The sequence below is a fragment of the Oncorhynchus mykiss genome, chromosome 9, assembly GCF_057628025.1.
Source record: "Oncorhynchus mykiss isolate SJ-2025 chromosome 9, ASM5762802v1, whole genome shotgun sequence".
NCBI classification, from domain to species: domain Eukaryota; kingdom Metazoa; phylum Chordata; class Actinopteri; order Salmoniformes; family Salmonidae; genus Oncorhynchus; species Oncorhynchus mykiss.
This window is the reverse complement of record NC_143030.1, coordinates 78,133,695-78,153,971: the sequence shown is the minus strand read 5'-3', so window position 1 is coordinate 78,153,971 and position 20,277 is coordinate 78,133,695. Positions and strand designations below refer to the sequence as shown.

The 20,277-nt window shown below is 44.8% G+C and overlaps 1 protein-coding gene across 50 annotated transcripts in view; it reads left to right on the top strand.

Moving 5' to 3' along the window:
- Positions 1-20,277, top strand: part of ubr4 (ubiquitin protein ligase E3 component n-recognin 4) — a 165,944-nt gene that overhangs the window by 116,806 nt on the left and 28,861 nt on the right. For 26 of the 50 annotated variants that reach the window (XM_090185503.1, XM_090185492.1, XM_090185521.1 and 23 more), the window contains 17 exons: positions 1,150-1,246; positions 1,655-1,762; positions 6,371-6,484; positions 7,429-7,638; positions 8,276-8,425; positions 8,546-8,773; positions 8,905-8,983; positions 11,451-11,675; positions 12,001-12,169; positions 13,831-14,061; positions 15,065-15,152; positions 15,903-16,096; positions 16,497-16,736; positions 16,969-17,107; positions 18,858-19,001; positions 19,274-19,402; positions 19,690-19,822. In XM_090185503.1, the coding sequence (XP_090041629.1) occupies positions 1,150-1,246; positions 1,655-1,762; positions 6,371-6,484; positions 7,429-7,638; positions 8,276-8,425; positions 8,546-8,773; positions 8,905-8,983; positions 11,451-11,675; positions 12,001-12,169; positions 13,831-14,061; positions 15,065-15,152; positions 15,903-16,096; positions 16,497-16,736; positions 16,969-17,107; positions 18,858-19,001; positions 19,274-19,402; positions 19,690-19,822 (2,678 nt within the window). The remainder of the gene's footprint in view (positions 1-1,149; positions 1,247-1,654; positions 1,763-6,370; positions 6,485-7,428; positions 7,639-8,275; positions 8,426-8,545; positions 8,774-8,904; positions 8,984-11,450; positions 11,676-12,000; positions 12,170-13,830; positions 14,062-15,064; positions 15,153-15,902; positions 16,097-16,496; positions 16,737-16,968; positions 17,108-18,857; positions 19,002-19,273; positions 19,403-19,689; positions 19,823-20,277) is intronic. The other 24 variants (XM_090185529.1, XM_090185528.1, XM_090185515.1 and 21 more) reach the window with 1 other exon arrangement.

Below are 20,277 nucleotides of genomic sequence, written 5' to 3'. Positions count from 1 at the left end.
TGGACCATGTTAGTTTGTTGGTGATGTGGACGCCAAGGAACTTGAATCTCTCAACCTGCTTCACTGCAGCCCCGTCGATGAGAATGGGGGCGTTCACGGTCCTCTTTTTCCTGTAGTCCACAATCATCCCCTTTGTCTTGATCACGTTGAGGGAGAGGTCTAATGTCCATTGCTCATGTTTTTTGGTCCAAGCAAGTCTCTTCTTATTATTGGTGTCTTTTAGTAGAGGTTTATATTCAGCAATTCGACCATGAAGGCCTGATTCACACAATCTCCTCTGAACAGTTGATGTTGAGATGTGTCTGTTACTTGAACTCTGTGAAGCATTTATTTGGGCTTCAATTTCTGAGGCTGGTAACTCTAATGAATGTATCCTCTGCAGCAGAGATAACTCTGGGTCTTCCTTTCCTGTGGCGGTCCTCATGAGAGCCAGGTAACTCTAATGAACGTATCCTCTGCAGCAGAGGTAACTCTGGGTCTTCCTTTCCTGTGGCGGTCCTCATGAGAGCCAGTTTCATCATAGAGCTTGATCGTTTTTGGACTGCACTCGAAGAAACTTTCAAAGTTCTTGAAATTTTCCAGATTGACTGACGTTCATGTGAAAAAGTAATGATGGACTGTCGTTTCTCTGCTTATTTGAGCTGTTCTTGCCATAATATGGACTTGATCTTTTACCAAATAGGGCTATCTTCTGTATACCACCCAACCTTATCACAACACAATTAACAAACACATTAATTTGTGGTATTTCTTTCGTTCTTAACTTTTAACAAGATACACCTGTTAATTGAAATGTACTCCAGGTGACTACCTCATTAAGCTGGTTGAGAGAATGCCAAGTATGTGCAAAGCTGTCAAGGTAAAGGGTGGCTACTTTGAAGAATCTCGTAAAATATATTTGGATTTGTTTAACACCTTTTTTTTGGTTACTACATGATTCCATATGTGTTATTTCATAGTTTTGATGTCTTCACTTTTATTCTACAACGTAGGGGGGGGGGGGGGGGGAGTCCAAAATAAAGAAAATCCCTCGAATGAGTTAGGTGTGTCCAAAACTTTAGACTGGTACTGTGTACATCTAACCACGCCTGTTGTCTCTATGGCAACCGTGTGCTCTGTGTTCTGACGTCCTTATTGTGTCTGTTCCAGACTCCACACGGTGCGTCTGATGCTGCTGGAGCGACTCCTACAGCACCTGCCCCAGCTGGACAGTGTAGGAGGAGTCCACGCTATCCCTTACATGCAGGTACTAGCCCGTTACTGTTGTGCTGGCTTTTCATCCACTCAAACTTGTCTGTCTTTACAGACAATGATTTTGCAGATACAAGGCTGTTTGGGAGGATTTTGGAACGATCGTGATATGTTCTTTATTTATTTATATATATTTATTTATTTATTTATTAATTATTATATATATATATACACACTTCCCTTTAGTTGAATGTACTGATTGGGAGGCTTGTGTCGCAAATGGCACCCTGGTCTAAAGTAGTGCACTGTATAGGGAATAGGGCTCTGGTCTAAAGTAGTGCACAGGGCTCTGGTCTATAGTAGTGCACTACTATAGGGAACAGGATGCCTTTTGGGACCTACCCCCCAGTCTTTCAGGATATAGAGCATTCTGCTAAATGACTGAAATGTCAATGTAATGCAGGTGGTCCTGATGCTGACCTCTGACCTGGATGGAGAAGATGACAAGGACAAGGGAGCTCTGGACGACCTGTTGGCTCTACTCATCGCCGAGCTAGGCATGCACAAGAAGGTACCTACCGTGTGTGTGTGACTCCGTCATCGTTTCCCTGATTCCTCTCAAAACACATTGTAGCTTTGAGAGGAAATGGGTCAACAAGGATGCAGAAGAAAGGAATTGACGTCGAGTAACGTTTTTTCAGACACAGCTAGGGCTGTGTCAGTCTCACGGTAACTGACTGTTCATTAACATAATCACGTTTAGCATCTCCTGGCTTCCACACAGCCTATAAGCCACTGATACAGACCTTCGGAACATCTACAGTTTAGAAAGTCTAATAAATCTATTTAATATAACCTATACCTTCACAATAAATCAATTTAATATAGTCTACACCATCACAATAAATCAATTTAATAATATAGCCTACACCATCACAATAAATCCATGTAATATAGTCTACCTACACCTTCACAATAAATCCATGTAATATAGTCTACCTACACCTTCACAATAAATCCATTTAATAATATAGTCTACACCTTCACAATAAATCCATGTAATATAGTCTACACCATCACAATAAATCCATGTAATATAGTCTACCTACACCTTCACAATAAATCCATGTAATATAGTCTACACCTTCACAATAAATCCATGTAATATAGTCTACACCTTCACAATAAATCCATGTAATATAGCCTATACCTAAACAAAAAATCCATGTAATATAGTCTACCTACACCATCACAATAAATCCATGTAATATAGTCTACACCTTCACAATAAATCCATGTAATATAGTCTACACCTTCACAATAAATCCATGTAATATAGCCTATACCTAAACAAAAAATCCATGTAATATAGTCTACCTACACCATCACAATAAATCCATGTAATATAGTCTACACCTTCACAATAAATCCATGTAATATAGTCTACACCTTCACAATAAATCCATGTAATATAGTCTACACCTTCACAATAAATCCATGTAATATAGTCTACACCTTCACAATAAATCCATGTAATATAGTCTACCTACACCATCACAATAAATCCATTTAATAATATAGTCTACACCTTCACAATAAATCCATGTAATTTAGTCTACACCATCACAATAAATCAATTTAATAATATAGTCTACACCTTCACAATAAATCCATGTAATATAGCCTACACCATCACAATAAATCCATGTAATATAGTCTACACCTTCACAATAAATCCATGTAATATAGTCTACACCTTCACAATAAATCCATGTAATATAGTCTACCTACACCTTCACAATAAATCCATGTAATATAGTCTACACCATCACAATAAATCCATGTAATATAGTCTACACCTTCACAATAAATCCATTTAATAATAGTCTACACCTTCACAATAAATCCATTTAATAATAGTCTACACCATCACAATAAATCCATGTAATATAGCCTCCACCTTCACAATAAATCCATGTAATATAGTCTACCTACACCTTCACAATAAATCCATGTAATATAGTCTACACCATCACAATAAATCCATGTAATATAGTCTACCTACACCTTCACAATAAATCCATTTAATAATATAGTCTACACCATCACAATAAATCCATGTAATATAGTCAACACCTTCACAATAAATCCATGTAATATAGTCTACACCATCACAATAAATCCATGTAATATAGTCAACACCTTCACAATAAATCCATGTAATATAGTCAACACCTTCACAATAAATCCATGTAATTTAGTCAACACCTTCACAATAAATCCATGTAATATAGTCTACACCTTCACAATAAATCCATGTAATATAGTCTACCTACACCTTCACAATAAATCCATGTAATATAGTCTACACCATCACAATAAATCCATGTAATATAGCCTACACCGTCACAATAAATCCATGTAATATAGTCTACACCTTCACAATAAATCCATGTAATATAGTCTACACCTTCACAATAAATCCATGTAATATAGCCTACACCTTCACAATAAATCCATGTAATATAGCCTACACCTTCACAATAAATCCATGTAATATAGTCTACACCTTCACAATAAATCCATGTAATATAGTCTACCTACACCTTCACAATAAATCCATGTAATATAGTCAACACCTTCACAATAAATCCATTATTTATTTTAGACAGGTCTGAAGAAACAGGAAATGAAGACCATTTTGTCTAGAACAGAATAACTCCTTAAGTTAGGTCCTGATCTGGCTCGGCCATATGACTGTGGGCTTACAGTAGTTCATTTAGAATTCCGTGGCATTATTTTATAGTATGAAGAATACAATTCAACCAAGCTGAATAAAATAGAAAGGATATCTTCTCCGAACTATTTGAGGGAGTGTTAACATGCTGGCTGGCTATTCTGTGTGGAGGTTAACAAAGAAACAGGCCCTCCTATCGGCTTAATTTTGATTTATTAATGTAACTTAAGTTCTACAAACGTTGGGCTTTATATATTTTGATTTTTAATACATTGTAAGGCTGCATGATGCAATTTTTAAAAAATACATGCATGTAAAAAATGTGCAGGCTGCACTCACTTCATCAGTCTCTCATTCACAGTTTGATAAGCACTTGATAATATTCTCACCAGGCCTCGAATTTCCCCGTGACCAACCTAAAAAAAAAAAAACTCCATGCCTTGTGGTCGTTGTGCCCTTAGGCTGAATATTATAATTCCCTTCTTCTGGCTGCCAATCGCCATGCTCCGAAGCCCCTCTCATTCACATGGCTCTCTCGGTTATCTACATTTTTAGTAGCCAATTCCCGTCACGTGATTGGGTCCTTCTCACGGGCTACAAGTGAAGACGGACACATCTGGGACCCCTACTGCGTGCGTCCTTATCCAATTCTGAGGCGCATATTGAAGATATTGGAAGAACTGTCCACATTTACTTTTCGTCAGCCGACAAGATGAGTAGTAGGCCTAACGAACAGTAAAAGCACTAGCCTATGTCAATTTACTATCTCCCCCCCATAGTACAAAGTTGACCTATTCTATTATAAAGGTGTAATTTTAATTGTGAAAATGTATCATCCCCAAACTTGAAACTCACGCGCAGCTTCTGTATGTATGTCAGTTAGGCTCAACACCCCTTGTAAAGCAGATTTATGTTCTTATATTTAAGAAGTTATTTGGCCACTTTAGTTGTGATACAAACCTGATCAAACCATAGGCTCGGCTACATGAGGTGTGCGACTTTCATTTGGAAAAGTTGTTAGAAAATGCACACGCTGTTGTCTTACTGCAGGGGCCATACATCATTCACAAGGGGCCATACATCATTCACAAGGGGGGCCATACATCATTCACAAGGGGCCATACGTCATTCACTGGGGGGGCATACATCATTCACAAGGGGGGGCCATACGTCATTCACAAGGGGGGGAATACGTCATTCACAAGGGGGGGGAATACGTCATTCACAAGGGGGGGAATACGTCATTCACAAGGGGGGGGAATACGTCATTCACAAGGGGGGGCCATACGTCATTCACAAGGGGGGGAATACGTCATTCACAAGGGGGGGGGATACGTCATTCACAAGGGGGGGGGATACGTCATTCACAAGGGGGGGGAATACGTCATTCACAAGGGGGGGGAATACGTCATTCACAAGGGGGGGAATACGTCATTCACAAGGGGGGGGAATACGTCATTCACAAGGGGGGGGAATACGTCATTCACTAGGGGGGGGCCATACGTCATTCACTAGGGGGGGGGCCATACGTCATTCACTAGGGGGGGGGGGCATACATCATTCACAAGGGGCCATACGTCATTCACTGGGGGGGCATACATCATTCACGGGGGGGGGGGGCATACGTCATTCACAAGGGGGGGCCATACGTCATTCACAAGGGGGGGCCATACGTCATTCACAAGGGAGGGCCATACGTCATTCACAAGGGATTGGCTAATATTGTCACCCATCAGACTATTCTTGATTAAATCTTGTCCTCACATAGACTAAATAATGTGTTTAATTAGTTTTGATTTAGAATGGACCATTATAATGCACCTGTATCTAAACAGGGGCAGCGGGAAAAAAATACATGTCATCTATGCACTTAAATAGTGAATGGAGGATGCTTTTCCCCCTGGTTTATGTTCATGGCAGCCAGGTAGGATATACTCCTGTTGTAAAGAAAAGCAAACTACTTGATATTAGGAAAGTTGAGAAATAAATAAAGTACGCCTAGCCAATAGAAAGCTAATGGGGATCCTCCTCTTTTTAACAGAGGCCATCACTCTTGTCTTCTCACGCAATTGCATAGCCTATAGAAAATGTTGCCCAACATGAGCTCCTGGGCTCTCATGAAAGTGTTTGATTTTCGGTTACATTTACATTGATGTCAGAGTGATTAGAGGGACAATAGATTGCTGAATACCAGGCAGTTAAAATGTTTGGTAGACTACTAATGACCATCAGCAGGATCAGAACGCTGTTTTGAAAAGCCGAGTTACTGTGACTAAACGGTCACCGGTCGGTCACCTTTGACTGCGGTCATGACTTTGTGACCACCAGTGTGGCGGTAATACGGTCACCGTAACAGCCGTTAGAAACAGCCTTGGTGTGTGTGTCCCTTTGTCATTGTCCGTTCTCTCACCACGGTTTTGTTGTTGTTGTTTTCTCCTCCAGGACGTGTCCAAGAAGAACGAGCGCAGCCCCATCAACGAGGTCCATCTGGTCATCATGAGACTGCTCTCTGTGTTCATGTCCAGAACCAAGTCTGGATCCAAGTCTTCCTCTGAGGTACGGGCTTTCCGCTCCTCCAATATTTACCCCAAAAAAAAACTTTTGTTCCCCCAAAGATTTTCTATATTGACCAGAAGAGAAAATGATATTCAGTCACTCATGGAGGACAACGAAGTAGATTCAGTGACTCAACCCACTCAATGCTTTTATTAAAGCTGCAATATAACCCAATTCACATAGAAATGTGAGTTTTATAGATCTGTCATTCTCGTTGAAAGCCTTAAGTGGTAGAGATCTGTGCTATTTCTATGCTTCCCTTCTTAAAGGAGCAATATGCAGAAATCGCTCCCCTATTTCCTGGTTGCTAAAATTCGAATAGTTCTCCTGATATCAGTTTGTGACACAAGCCAGTGTCGTCTAAAGAATCATTGTACCCATCTAAACCTGCTGTGAAATATATTTTCAATAACCCAAAAAATATTGTGTTTTTTGAAGCTGGTGTACGAAACCGAAAGTAGAAGACGCAACAACGGATAGCATAGAATTAGCGCACATAGAACACATCTACCGCTTCTTAGACTTGCTTTCAATGAGAGTGACCGATTTTATAACACCCATTTCTATGTGAATTTGTTCGGGTCACCCAAAAAAGTTACATATTGCAGATTTCATTTTTGATTTGGCATCTTTTTACTTTCGGTTTTGAACACCAACTTCTGATAATATATTTCACAGCGGGTTTTAGATGGTACAATGCTTCTCTACATTGCCTCTTTTGTCACATAAACTGAAATTAGGCGAACTATTCGAATTTTAGCAACGAGGAAATAGGGGAGCGATTTCTGCATATTGCTCCTTTAAGTGACACATTTCAGCGTGATGCCTTCGTTAGCGTTTTACGGACAGAAAACAGAGGCTTTTCTACCTTTTTCAAAATGGCCTCCTATGGAATTTTATGTTGATCTGTTCTAAGTTTTCCCGATCCACATCTCCTTCTCCAGTCGTCCTCTCTGATCTCCAACGCCACGGCCACAGCCCTGCTCAGTCAGGGGGCGATAGACTACTGTCTCCACGTCCTCAAGTCTCTGCTGGAGTTCTGGAAGAGCCAGCAGGAAGAGGAGGAGTCTGTGGCAGCCTCCCAGCTCCTCAAACCTCACACCTCCTCCTCTCCTCCGGACATGAGCCCCTTCTTCCTGAGGCAGTACGTCAAGGTAAGAGGAAACCCCAAAGCCGATTTCCAAAAACGTAATCTTGTTAAGTGCAGCCAACAAACTGGTTTTTCACACTTTGTTTCAGCATGTTGAGGGGATCAGTTGGAGCATCACTGGTGCTGAATGGGTCATCTTGATCACATAATGAATAGATGTTTGGGATGCAAGGTGATTGGTAGAAACTGTTCCTGTGTGTCTATTTACTTTATGTATGCTCTCTCCTGTCTCTCCTCTCGCTCTCTCCTGTCTCTCCTCTCGCTCTCTCCTGTCTCTCTCTCCTATCTCTCCTCTCACTCTCTCCTCTCGCTCTCTCCTGTCTCTCCTCTCACTCTCTCCTCTCACTCTCCTGTCTCTCCTCTCGCTCTCTCCCGTCTCTCCTCTCGCTCTCTCCCGTCTCTCCTCTCGCTCTCTCCCGTCTCTCCTCTCGCTCTCTCCCGTCTCTCCTCTCGCTCTCTCCCGTCTCTCCTCTCGCTCTCTCCCGTCTCTCGCTCTCTCCCGTCTCTCGCTCTCTCCCGTCTCTCGCTCTCTCCCGTCTCTCCTCTCTCCCGTCTCTCCTCTCTCCCGTCTCTCCTCTCTCCCGTCTCTCCTCTCTCCCGTCTCTCCTCTCGCTCTCTCCCGTCTCCTGTCTCTTAATCAGGGTCATGCTGCTGATGTGTTTGAGGCCTACTCCCAACTTCTGACTGAGATGGTTCTGAGATTACCTTATCAGATCAAGAAGATCGCTGACACCAACCCCCGCATCCCGCCTCCCGTCTTCGACCACTCCTGGTTCTACTTCCTGTCTGAGGTACATGATTCCCCACACTTTTTTTCCTCCTCTCTCTCAATCGCTCTCTGTCTCCTACTAGCTCGCTCACACACACACACACACTAACACTCCTTCTACCATCTATGGTTGCCTGTGCAGTACCTGATGATTCAGCAGACGCCCTTCGTGAGACGCCAGGTCAGGAAGCTGCTCCTGTTCATCTGTGGTTCTAAGGAGAAGTACCGTCAGCTCCGGGACCTGCACACGCTGGACTCTCACGTCCGTGGCATCAAGAAGCTCCTGGAAGAACAGGGCATCTTCCTCCGCGCCGGCGTCGTCACGGCAACCTCCGGCTCCGCCCTGCAGTACGACACGCTCATTAGTCTGGTGAGTGTCTACATCTCAGATATTGTATTAATCCCCCAATACCTCAGTCTTACATCTTTAAAAATATATATATGTATATATTTTTTTGCGACTTTTTCTTGTACTTGAGTTTCTCTGTTTTTTGTCGACAGATGGAGCACCTGAAGGCCTGTGCTGAGATAGCCACCCAGAGGACCATCAACTGGCAGAAGTTCTGTATGAAGGATGACTGTAAGTTCAAGGCTCTTCACTCTTGCTCTTTTTTAGACTCGTCAAGTGGTAACCAGGGTAACCTATAGACTCGTCAAGTGGTAACCAGGGTAACCTTTAGACTTGTCAAGTGGTAACCAGGGTAACCTTTAGACTTGTCAAGTGGTAACCAGGGTAACCTATAGACTCGTCAAGTGGTAACCAGGGTAACCTTTAGACTTGTCAAGTGGTAACCAGGGTAGCCTTTAGACTTGTCAAGTGGTAACCAGGGTAGCCTTTAGACTTGTCAAGTGGTAACCAGGGTAACCTTTAGACTTGTCAAGTGGTAACCAGGGTAACCTTTAGACTTGTCAAGTGGTAACCAGGGTAGCCTTTAGACTTGTCAAGTGGTAACCAGGGTAACCTTTAGACTTGTCAAGTGGTAACCAGGGTAACCTTTAGACTTGTCAAGTGGTAACCAGGGTAACCTTTAGACTTGTCAAGTGGTAACCAGGGTAGCCTTTAGACTTGTCAAGTGGTAACCAGGGTAACCTTTAGACTTGTCAAGTGGTAACCAGGGTAGCCTTTAGACTTGTCAAGTGGTAACCAGGGTAACCTTTAGACTTGTCAAGTGGTAACCAGGGTAACCTTTAGACTTGTCAAGTGGTAACCAGGGTAACCTTTAGACTTGTCAAGTGGTAACCAGGGTAGCCTTTAGACTTGTCAAGTGGTAACCAGGGTAGCCTTTAGACTTGTCAAGTGGTAACCAGGGTAGCCTTTAGACTTGTCAAGTGGTAACCAGGGTAGCCTTTAGACTTGTCAAGTGGTAACCAGGGTAGCCTTTAGACTTGTCAAGTGGTAACCCGGGTAGCCTTTAGACTTGTCAAGTGCTAACCAGGGTAGCCTTTAGACTTGTCAAGTGGTAACCAGGGTAACCTTTAGACTTGTCAAGTGGTAACCAGGGTAGCCTTTAGACTTGTCAAGTGGTAACCAGGGTAGCCTTTAGACTTGTCAAGTGGTAACCAGGGTAGCCTTTAGACTTGTCAAGTGGTAACCAGGGTAGCCTTTAGACTTGTCAAGTGGTAACCAGGGTAGCCTTTAGACTTGTCAAGTGGTAACCCGGGTAGCCTTTAGACTTGTCAAGTGCTAACCAGGGTAGCCTTTAGACTTGTCAAGTGGTAACCAGGGTAACCTTTAGACTTGTCAAGTGGTAACCAGGGTAACCTTTAGACTTGTCAAGTGGTAACCAGGGTAACCTTTAGACTTGTCAAGTGGTAACCAGGGTAGCCTTTAGACTTGTCAAGTGGTAACCAGGGTAACCTTTAAACTTGTCAAGTGGTAACCAGGGTAACCTTTAGACTTGTCAAGTGGTAACCAGGGTAACCTTTAGACTTGTCAAGTGGTAACCAGGGTAGCCTTTAGACTTGTCAAGTGGTAACCAGGGCAGCCTTTAGACTTGTCAAGTGGTAACCCGGGTAACCTTTAGACTCGTCAAGTGGTAACCAAGGGTAACCTTTAGACTTGTCAAGTGGTAACCAGGGTAACCTTTAGACTTGTCAAGTGGTAACCCGGGTAGCCTTTAGACTTGTCAAGTGGTAACCAGGGTAACCTTTAGACTTGTCAAGTGGTAACCAGGGTAGCCTTTAGACTTGTCAAGTGGTAACCAGGGTAGCCTTTAGACTTGTCAAGTGGTAACCAGGGTAACCTTTAGACTTGTCAAGTGGTAACCCGGGTAGCCTTTAGACTTGTCAAGTGGTAACCCGGGTAGCCTTTAGACTTGTCAAGTGGTAACCCGGGTAACCTTTAGACTTGTCAAGTGGTAACCCGGGTAACCTTCAGACTTGTCAAGTGGTAACCCGGGTAGCCTTTAGACTTGTCAGGTGGTAACCAGGGTAGCCTTTAGACTTGTCAAGTGGTAACCAGGGTAGCCTTTAGACTTGTCAAGTGGTAACCAGGGTAGCCTTTAGACTCGTCAAGTGGTAACCAGGGTAGCCTTTAGACTTGTCAAGTGGTAACCAGGGTAGCCTTTAGACTTGTCAAGTGGTAACCAGGGTAGCCTTTAGACTTGTCAAGTGGTAACCAGGGTAGCCTTTAGACTTGTCAAGTGGTAACCAGGGTAGCCTTTAGACTTGTCAAGTGGTAACCAGGGTAGCCTTTAGACTTGTCAAGTGGTAACCCGGGTAACCTTTAGGCTTGTCAAGTGGTAACCAGGGTAACCTTTAGGCTTGTCAAGTGGTAACCAGGGTAACCTTTATGCCTCTCAATTGTGAATTTCTTGAAGTGTTACCCTGTCCTTTTGCTGTTATCGAGCCAATCTGTGCTGTACTGCAAGAGTTTCAGTTGGCATGGATTAGTTAGTTTGTCTTTTTAACTCTCTCCCACTCCCCTCTCTCTCTCTCTCTCTCCCCTCTCTCCTCACCCCTCTCTCCTCCCCCCCCTCCCCTCTCTCTCTCTCTCTCCCCTCTCTCCTCACCCCTCTCTCCTCCCCCCCTCCCCTCTCTCTCTCCAGCCATACTGTACTTCCTACTACAGGTCAGCTTCCTGGTAGATGAGGGAGTGTCTCCGGTGCTCCTCCAGCTGCTATCCTGTGCTCTGTGTGGCAGCAAGGTCCTGGCTTCCTCTTCCTCCTCCTCTTCCTCCGGAGGAGGGTCTGGGGGCACTGGGACTCAGTCCTCTCAGAGCAAGTCCTCAAGCAAGAAGAGCAAAAAGGAGGACAAGGAGAAAGACAAAGAAGGTGAGGGAGAGAGACACGAGAGTTCATCATGTTATAACCTTACTTACTTAAATTATTATGGCTGTATATCGTTGGAAATACGTTGATTGTTTTAAGGTCTTTCGATCGTTAGAAAATGATTGAGTTAAAAAAAAAAAAATATCCTTGAAAACCTTTCATTGGTTGTAAGTTTGAGAAACAGACTTGGTACTGTAGTCTGAAGTGTTTTGTGTTTTAAGGAAGACTTACACACACACACACACTTCAGATGACAGTAGTGTGTGTGTGTGTGTGTGTGCGTGCGCTCCAAGCAAGTCTTTCTCTACAATGTTGTCTTCTTCTCCAGGTGACGGTGTGGGTAGCCAGGAGGACCAGCTGTGTACTGCTCTGGTCTCTCAGCTCAACAAGTTTGCCGACAAAGAGACTCTCATCCAGTTCCTCCGCTGCTTCCTGCTCGAGTCCAACTCCTCCGCCGTGCGCTGGCAAGCCCACTGTCTGGCACTGCATATCTACAGGTACGTACTCACACTACATTAAGGTACAGTAGTACACACTAGTGGCAAGCCCACTGTCTGGCACTGCATATCTACAGGTACGTACTCACACTACATTAAGGTACAGTAGTACACACTAGTGGCAAGCCCACTGTCTGGCACTGCATATCTACAGGTACGTACTCACACTACATTAAGGTACAGTAGTACACACTAGTGGCAAGCCCACTGTCTGGCACTGCATATCTACAGGTACGTACTCACACTACATTAAGGTACAGTAGTACACACTAGTGGCAAGCCCACTGTCTGGCACTGCATATCTACAGGTACGTACTCACACTACATTAAGGTACAGTAGTACACACTAGTGTGATTAACCGCCATTTTGTGTTAATTTTGGGGGGTTGTTATAAACAACTAATTGTCAGTTCGATAACTTTAATTCCATTTAGTTTGGTTTTCTTTGTGAAGCCAACTCGCCCTTTCTGGAGAGAGAAATAAACTGAACTATGCGGGACGCTGGGCTGAAGGGAGTTGTAGTTTTCATTGAGCAAATATTTAACCTAGTTCAGTGCAGAAATTTGGTAATTAACTGCAATGACCATAATCCATTGCACCAGTTTTTTTTCTTTTTTAAATCTCAGGCAGAGATGGACAGACTTTTACGCCTGCTAAGTTAGGTTAGATGCACGCAGCGCTAGCTGTGCCACCAGAGACTCTGGGTTCGCGCCCAGGCTCTGTCGCAACAGGCCGCGACCGGGAGGTCCGTGGGGCGACACACAATTAGCCTAGCGTCGTCCGGGGTTAGGGAGGGTTTGGCCGGCAGGGATATCCTTGTCTCATCGCGCACCAGCGACTCCTGTGGCGGGCCGGACGCAGTGCGCGCTAACCAAGGTCGCCAGGTGCACGGTGACACATTGGTGCGGCTGGCTTCCGGGTTGGATGCGCACTGTGTTAAGAAGCAGTGTGGCTTGGTTGGGTTGTGTATCGGAGGCTCTCGACCTTCGTCTCTCCCGAGCCCGTACGGGAGTTGTAGCGATGAGACAAGATAGTAACTACCAATAATTGGATACTACGAAAATTGGGGAGAAAAACTGCTGTTCACAAATGCTCTCCATCCAACCTCACTGAGCTCGAGCTGTTTTGCAAGGAGGAATGGGAAAAAATGTCAGTCTCTCGATGTGCAAAACTGATAGAGACATACCCCAAGCGACTTACAGCTGTAATCGCAGCAAAAGGTGGCGCTACAAAGTATTAACTTAAGGGGGCTGAATAATTTTGCACGCCCAATTTTTCAGTTTTTGATTTGTTAAAAAAGTTAAATGTAAATGTCGTTCCACTTCATGTTTGTGTCCCACTTTTTATAATCGAACTGAAACCAAACCGACCTAGAAAAGCACTCGGCACTAGTGCACACACACACACACACACTAGCCTCGTAAAAGGTATCTGTTGTAACAGTTATAAATGTGCAGGCTCTTCGTCATTCTAGACCATGCCTGAACCTAGACAGCTGCCTACACACAATGGTTCTCCGCCAGTTTCTTGGAAGTATGTTTTTCATGCTTGGCTGGTCAGAAAAGACTGTTTTGCACGACTACAATATCTTTCAACATCTACAAAGTGTCAATACTTAACCTCCAAAGCTAAAAAAAAAACATATTTCTTTCCCTCTGTAGAAACTCCAGTAAGTCTCAACAGGAGCTGCTGTTGGATCTGACCTGGGCCATCTGGCCAGAGCTGCCCGCCTACGGACGCAAGGCCGCTCAGTTTGTAGACCTGCTCGGCTACTTTTCCCTGAAGACCCCGCAGACCGAGAAGAAGTTGAAGGAGTATTCCCAGAAAGCTGTGGAAATCCTGAGGACCCAGAACCACATTCTGACCACCCACCCCAACTCGAACATCTACAGGTACGGCTGAGTACAGACCGAAACTATCCATCATCATTAGCCTTGGTGTCGCTGTCGCCTCCAGTCACCTTACTCGTGGAGATTCCCGCTGCACTATATATAACTACAGGTTTCCCTTGCAAAATAGGTTTTTATCTCAAGACTAACCTCTGTACTAACTAGTACTCTGTCAGGTCTGGTTTAAATACTAACCATGTCTGTCTGTCTGTGTTGCAGTACTCTGTCAGGTCTGGTTTAAATACTAACCATGTCTGTCTGTCTGTGTTGCAGTACTCTGTCAGGTCTGGTTTAAATACTAACCATGTCTGTCTGTGTTGTAGTACTCTGTCAGGTCTGGTTTAAATACTAACCATGTCTGTCTGTCTGTGTTGTAGTACTCTGTCAGGTCTGATTTAAATACTAACCATGTCTGTCTGTCTGTGTTGCAGTACTCTGTCAGGTCTGGTTTAAATACTAACCATGTCTGTCTGTCTGTGTTGCAGTACTCTGTCAGGTCTGGTTTAAATACTAACCATGTATGTCTGTGTTGTAGTACTCTGTCAGGTCTGGTTTAAATACTAACCATGTCTCTTGTCTGTCTGTGTTGCAGTACTCTGTCAGGCCTGATTTAAATACTAACCATGTCTGTCTGTGTTGCAGTACTCTGTCAGGTCTGGTTTAAATACTAACCATGTCTGTCTGTGTTGTAGTACTCTGTCAGGTCTGGTTTAAATACTAACCATGTCTCTTGTCTGTCTGTGTTGCAGTACTCTGTCAGGCCTGATTTAAATACTAACCATGTCTGTCTGTGTTGCAGTACTCTGTCAGGTCTGGTTTAAATACTAACCATGTCTGTCTGTGTTGTAGTACTCTGTCAGGTCTGGTTTAAATACTAACCATGTCTCTTGTCTGTCTGTGTTGCAGTACTCTGTCAGGCCTGATTTAAATACTAACCATGTCTGTCTGTGTTGCAGTACTCTGTCAGGTCTGGTTTAAATACTAACCCTGTCTGTCTGTGTTGTAGTACTCTGTCAGGTCTGGTGGAGTTCGATGGTTTCTACCTGGAGAGTGATCCCTGTCTGGTGTGCAACAACCCTGAAGTGCCCTTCTCTGTAAGTAGTGTCTTAACGTTGCTTCCCAATTCTCCACACTTCCCACAAAGTGTGCACTTGTGCAGTTCCCCCTTTATGGATATAGGAAGAATGGTCTGGTGTAAGTAATGTTTGGGGGGGGGTGTAACTCCCTACGGGCCATGGTAGCACCAATCCATTACTGTTAAATGCATGAGAGGGGGGGATCAAACACACACTTCTGGCTGAAGCGTATTGAATTGAATCTGTGTTCATTTTCATTGACAGGGAAGGCTTTCCCATTTTCTATGTATCCAATACTCATTCTGTCTCTCTCTCTGTCTCTCTCTCTGTCTCTCTCTCTGTCTCTCTCTCTGTCTCTCTCTCTCTCTCTCTCTCTCTCTCTCTCTCTCTCTCTCTCTGTCTCTCTCTCTCTCTCTCTCTCTGTCTCTCTGTCTCTCTCTCTCTGTTGCTCTGTCTTCTTCTCTCTCTCTGTCTTTGTCTGTCTCTCTGTCTCTGTCTTTGTCTTTCTCTCTGTCTCTGTCTTTGTCTCTCTCTTTGTCTCTCTCTCTTTGTCTCTCTCTCTGTCTCTCTCTCTCTGTCTCTCTCTCTGTCTCTGTCTCTCTCTGTCTCTGTCTTTGTCTCTCTCTCTCTTCTTCTCTCTCTCTCTTCTTCTCTCTCTCTCTGTCTCTTCCTCTGTCTCTCTGTCTCTGTCTCTGTCTCTCTCTGTCTGTCTGTCTCTCTCTCTGTCTCTGTCTCTCTCTCTGTCTGTCTCTCTCTCTGTCTCCTCAGAACATCAAGCTGTCGTCCATCAAGGTGGACACCAGATACACTACTACCCAGCAGGTGGTCAAGCTGATCAGCAGTCACACCATCAGTAAGGTGACGGTGAAGATAGGAGACCTGAAGAGGACCAAGATGGTCCGGACCATCAGCCTCTACTACAACAATAGGACTGTACAGGCCATCGTAGAGCTCAAGAACAAGTGAGTTTGTACCCTGAACGCGGTGTGTTTTTGTTGATCCTGCTCCCAGTTATTTTCTATGACCATTGGAGTTGGCGGAACAAATAGATCTGGGAGATCTAGATCTTCTTATTTTAAGTGTATTTAAATATATCTGGCTTTGACAACGATATGGTACGGTAGCAATAGTTGATAATCAATGGATTCGATTTATCACCAGATTTTATTCCATTCAACGCGATACGAATCAACAATACAGACAGCCAACTGTACACTGGAAACAGAGAGAGCTTTAATCAATGAACCGTTCCAGCCCTAGTTCTGTCTTAATTCAGTATGAACGGAATCAGCCTAAATGGGTCTTTTTTTTATATTTTGTCTTCTTATATAAAATGTACCCTTTTTATCTCCCTCTACCCAGACCGGCCCGTTGGCACAAGGCCAAGAAGGTCCAACTGACTCCGGGTCAGACAGAGGTCAAAATCGACCTGCCGCTGCCTATCGTGGCGTCCAACCTCATGATCGAGTTCTCCGACTTCTACGAGAACTACCAGGCGTCCAGCGAGACGCTCCAGTGCCCGCGATGCTCCGCCTCCGTGCCCGCCAACCCTGGCGTCTGTGGCAACTGTGGAGAAAACGTCTACCAGTGTCATAAGTGCAGGTGGCTAACCAGTAGACCTGAGGCCATCGATGCCTGAAATATTTAATTTATGTTATGTTATGGCTTACTTAAAGATCCGAATAACCAAAACGTTGACATGTCTGATTAGTCCTATCGGGTACACACTTCACGTCTTGAAGTGGGACACTTAGTTTTGGTGTAGTTTGTTGTTTTTTTTGGTTACTGATGCGGATTTTGAATGTGGTTCTTCATCTTCCTCTTCCTCCTCCAGGTCCATTAATTATGATGAGAAGGATCCGTTCCTGTGTAACGCCTGTGGTTTCTGTAAATACGCCCGCTTCGACTTCATGTTGTACACCAAGCCCTGCTGCGCTGTGGACCCAATAGAGACCGAGGAGGACAGGAAGAAGGTGAACACATTGAGTTTTATCGTGACGTTCTCAAACTAATTCTTAGTGATGAGTGGCGGGGGTTTTTCCAACCCGAACCCAACCCTGACACAGTTAAAAAAATAAAAATAAAAATCCAGATTTTCTCTGTCCTGGTCACATCCTTCTTGTTGCCCTGGTCACATCCCTCTTGTTGCCCTGGTCACATCCCTCTTGTTGTCCTTGTTGTCCTGGTCACATCCCTCTTGTTGTCCTGGTCACATCCCTCTTGTTGTCCTGGTCACATCCCTCTTGTTGTCCTGGTCACATCCCTCTTGTTGCCCTGGTCACATCCCTCTTGTTGCCCTGGTCACATCCCTCTTGTTGCCCTGGTCACATCCCTCTTGTTGCCCTGGTCACATCCCTCTTGTTGCCCTGGTCACATCCCTCTTGTTGCCCTGGTCGCATCCCTCTTGTTGCCCTGGTCGCATCCCTCTTGTTGTCCTTGTTGTCCTGGTCACATCCCTCTTGTTGTCCTTGTTGTCCTGGTCGCATCCCTCTTGTTGTCCTGGTCACATCCCTCTTGTTGTCCTTGTTGTCCTGGTCACATCCCTCTTGTTGTCCTTGTTGTCCTGGTCGCATCCCTCTTGTTGTCCTGGTCACATCCCTCTTGTTGTCCTTGTTGCCCTGGTCACATCCCTCTTGTTGTCCTTGTTGTCCTGGTCGCATTCCTCTTGTTGTCTTGGTCACATCCCTCTTGTTGTCTTGGTCACATCCCTCTTGTTGTCCTGGTCACATCCCTCTTGTTGTCCTGGTCACATCCCTCTTGTTGTCCTTGTTGTCCTGGTCACATCCCTCTTGTTGTCCTGGTCACATCCCTCTTGTTGTCCTGGTCACATCCCTCTTGTTGTCCTTGTTGTCCTGGTCACATCCCTCTTGTTGTCCTGGTCACATCCCTCTTGTTGTCCTTGTTGTCCTGGTCACATCCCTCTTGTTGTCCTTGTTGTCCTGGTCACATCCCTCTTGTTGTCCTGGTCACATCCCTCTTGTTGTCCTTGTTGTCCTGGTCACATCCCTCTTGTTGTCCTTGTTGTCCTGGTCACATCCCTCTTGTTGTCCTGGTCACATCCCTCTTGTTGTCCTGGTCACATCCCTCTTGTTGTCCTGGTCACATCCCTCTTGTTGTCCTTGTTGTCCTGGTCACATCCCTCTTGTTGTCCTGGTCACATCCCTCTTGTTGTCCTGGTCACATCCCTCTTGTTGTCCTGGTCACATCCCTCTTGTTGTCCTTGTTGTTCTGGTCACATCCCTCTTGTTGTTCTGGTCACATCACTCTTGTTGTTCTGGTCACATCCCTCTTGTTGTCCTGGTCACATCCCTCTTGTTGTCCTGGTCACATCCCTCTTGTTGTTCTTGTTGCCCTGGTCACATCCCTCTTGTTGTTCTTGTTGTCCTAGTCACATCCCTCTTGTTGTCCTGGTCGCATCCCCCTTGTTGTCCTTGTTGTCCTGGTCACATCCCTCTTGTTGTCCTTGTTGTCCTGGTCACATCCCCCTTGTTGTCCTTGTTGTCCTGGTCACATCCCTCTTGTTGTCCTTGTTGTCCTAGTCACATCCCTCTTGTTGTCCTAGTCACATCCCTCTTGTTGTTCTTGTTGTCCATGTCACATCCCTCTTGTTGTCCTGGTCGCATCCCTGTTACCGCTCTACCAAGAAACATAGAACCATCTGTCCCACATCAACTGGTTGAAAACCAAACCAATGCCTGCTGTTTGTTTGTATTCTCCGTGTAGGCGGTGACCAACATCAACACGCTGCTGGACAAGGCCGACCGCGTGTACCACCAGCTAATGGGACACAGACCTCAGCTGGAGAGTCTGCTGTCAAAGGTCAACGAGGCAGCGCCTGAGAAACCACAGGTCAGATACTACCCTCTGGTACATGAACATCCGATTCGCACCTCCACAGATTCACATTTTGACATTTTTTGAGTACTTTTAGCATTTCACTTGAGTGGGTAAATTAACCAAATATCACAACCATTTTAAAGTTTAAACCTTTTAAAATACCCTAGCAGTTGTATGGCATCATTCCATAGGATTTATTCTGTATTTATCATGGAGTACAACATCATGAAGAATTTGTCTTGTTTACTGGACTGTGTTGAACTAGTACCTAATGTTTTGATGCTGTTGTCACGCCCCTATAGGATGATTCTGGAGCAGGGGCGGGGCTTGGAGCGTCCTCGGCCAATGTGAACAGGTACATCCAGCAGCTGGCTCAGGAGTACAGTGGAGACTGTAAGACTTCCTTTGACGAGCTCTCCAAGATCATACAGGTGAGAGACCGGGGGGGGGACGGGGACGGACGGGGGGGGGGGACGTGATGAGCACACACTGAATCCTGTCCTTACTTACCTAGTTTACGTCCTGGTTATAGGTACACACTCAAATATGGCCGTCCGTTCACAACCATCACGGGAACATTGACTTGAATGAGGATACCTTTTATTTTTTTAGTAATTACATTTCTATGGAGCGTCATAGCTGTTCAAAACAGCAGGTTCTACATTCAAGTATTTTGTATGAGTTTTTTTAAAGAGTTATCACCCCCCCCCCCTTCCAGAAAGTCCTGGCGTCCCGTAAAGAACTCCTGGAGTACGACCTGCAGCAGCGTGAAGCCGCCACCAAGTCCTCTCGCTCCAGCTCCCATCAGCCCACCTTCACAGCCAGCCAGTACAGAGCCCTCTCTGTGTTAGGTACTGCACTTTACACACACACGCGCGCGCGTACACGCACACATACACACGTACACGCACACATACACACGTACACGCACACATACACACGTACACGCACACATACACACGTACACACACACATACACACGTACACGCACACATACACACGTACACACACACACACACGTACACACACACACGTACACGCACACATACACACGTACACACACACACACACACGTACACACACACACACACGTACACACACACACACACACACATATATATATATATATATATATATATATATATATATATATATATACACACACACATATACACAGACTCCTTTACCTGACTTGGCCCTTCCCATTGGGATTTCTATATATAGAAGCCATTCGGTGTTGTTTATTTTTACTGTCACTTGTTGTGTTGTTTGTTGTGATCCCAGGACTGCATCCCAAATGCCACCC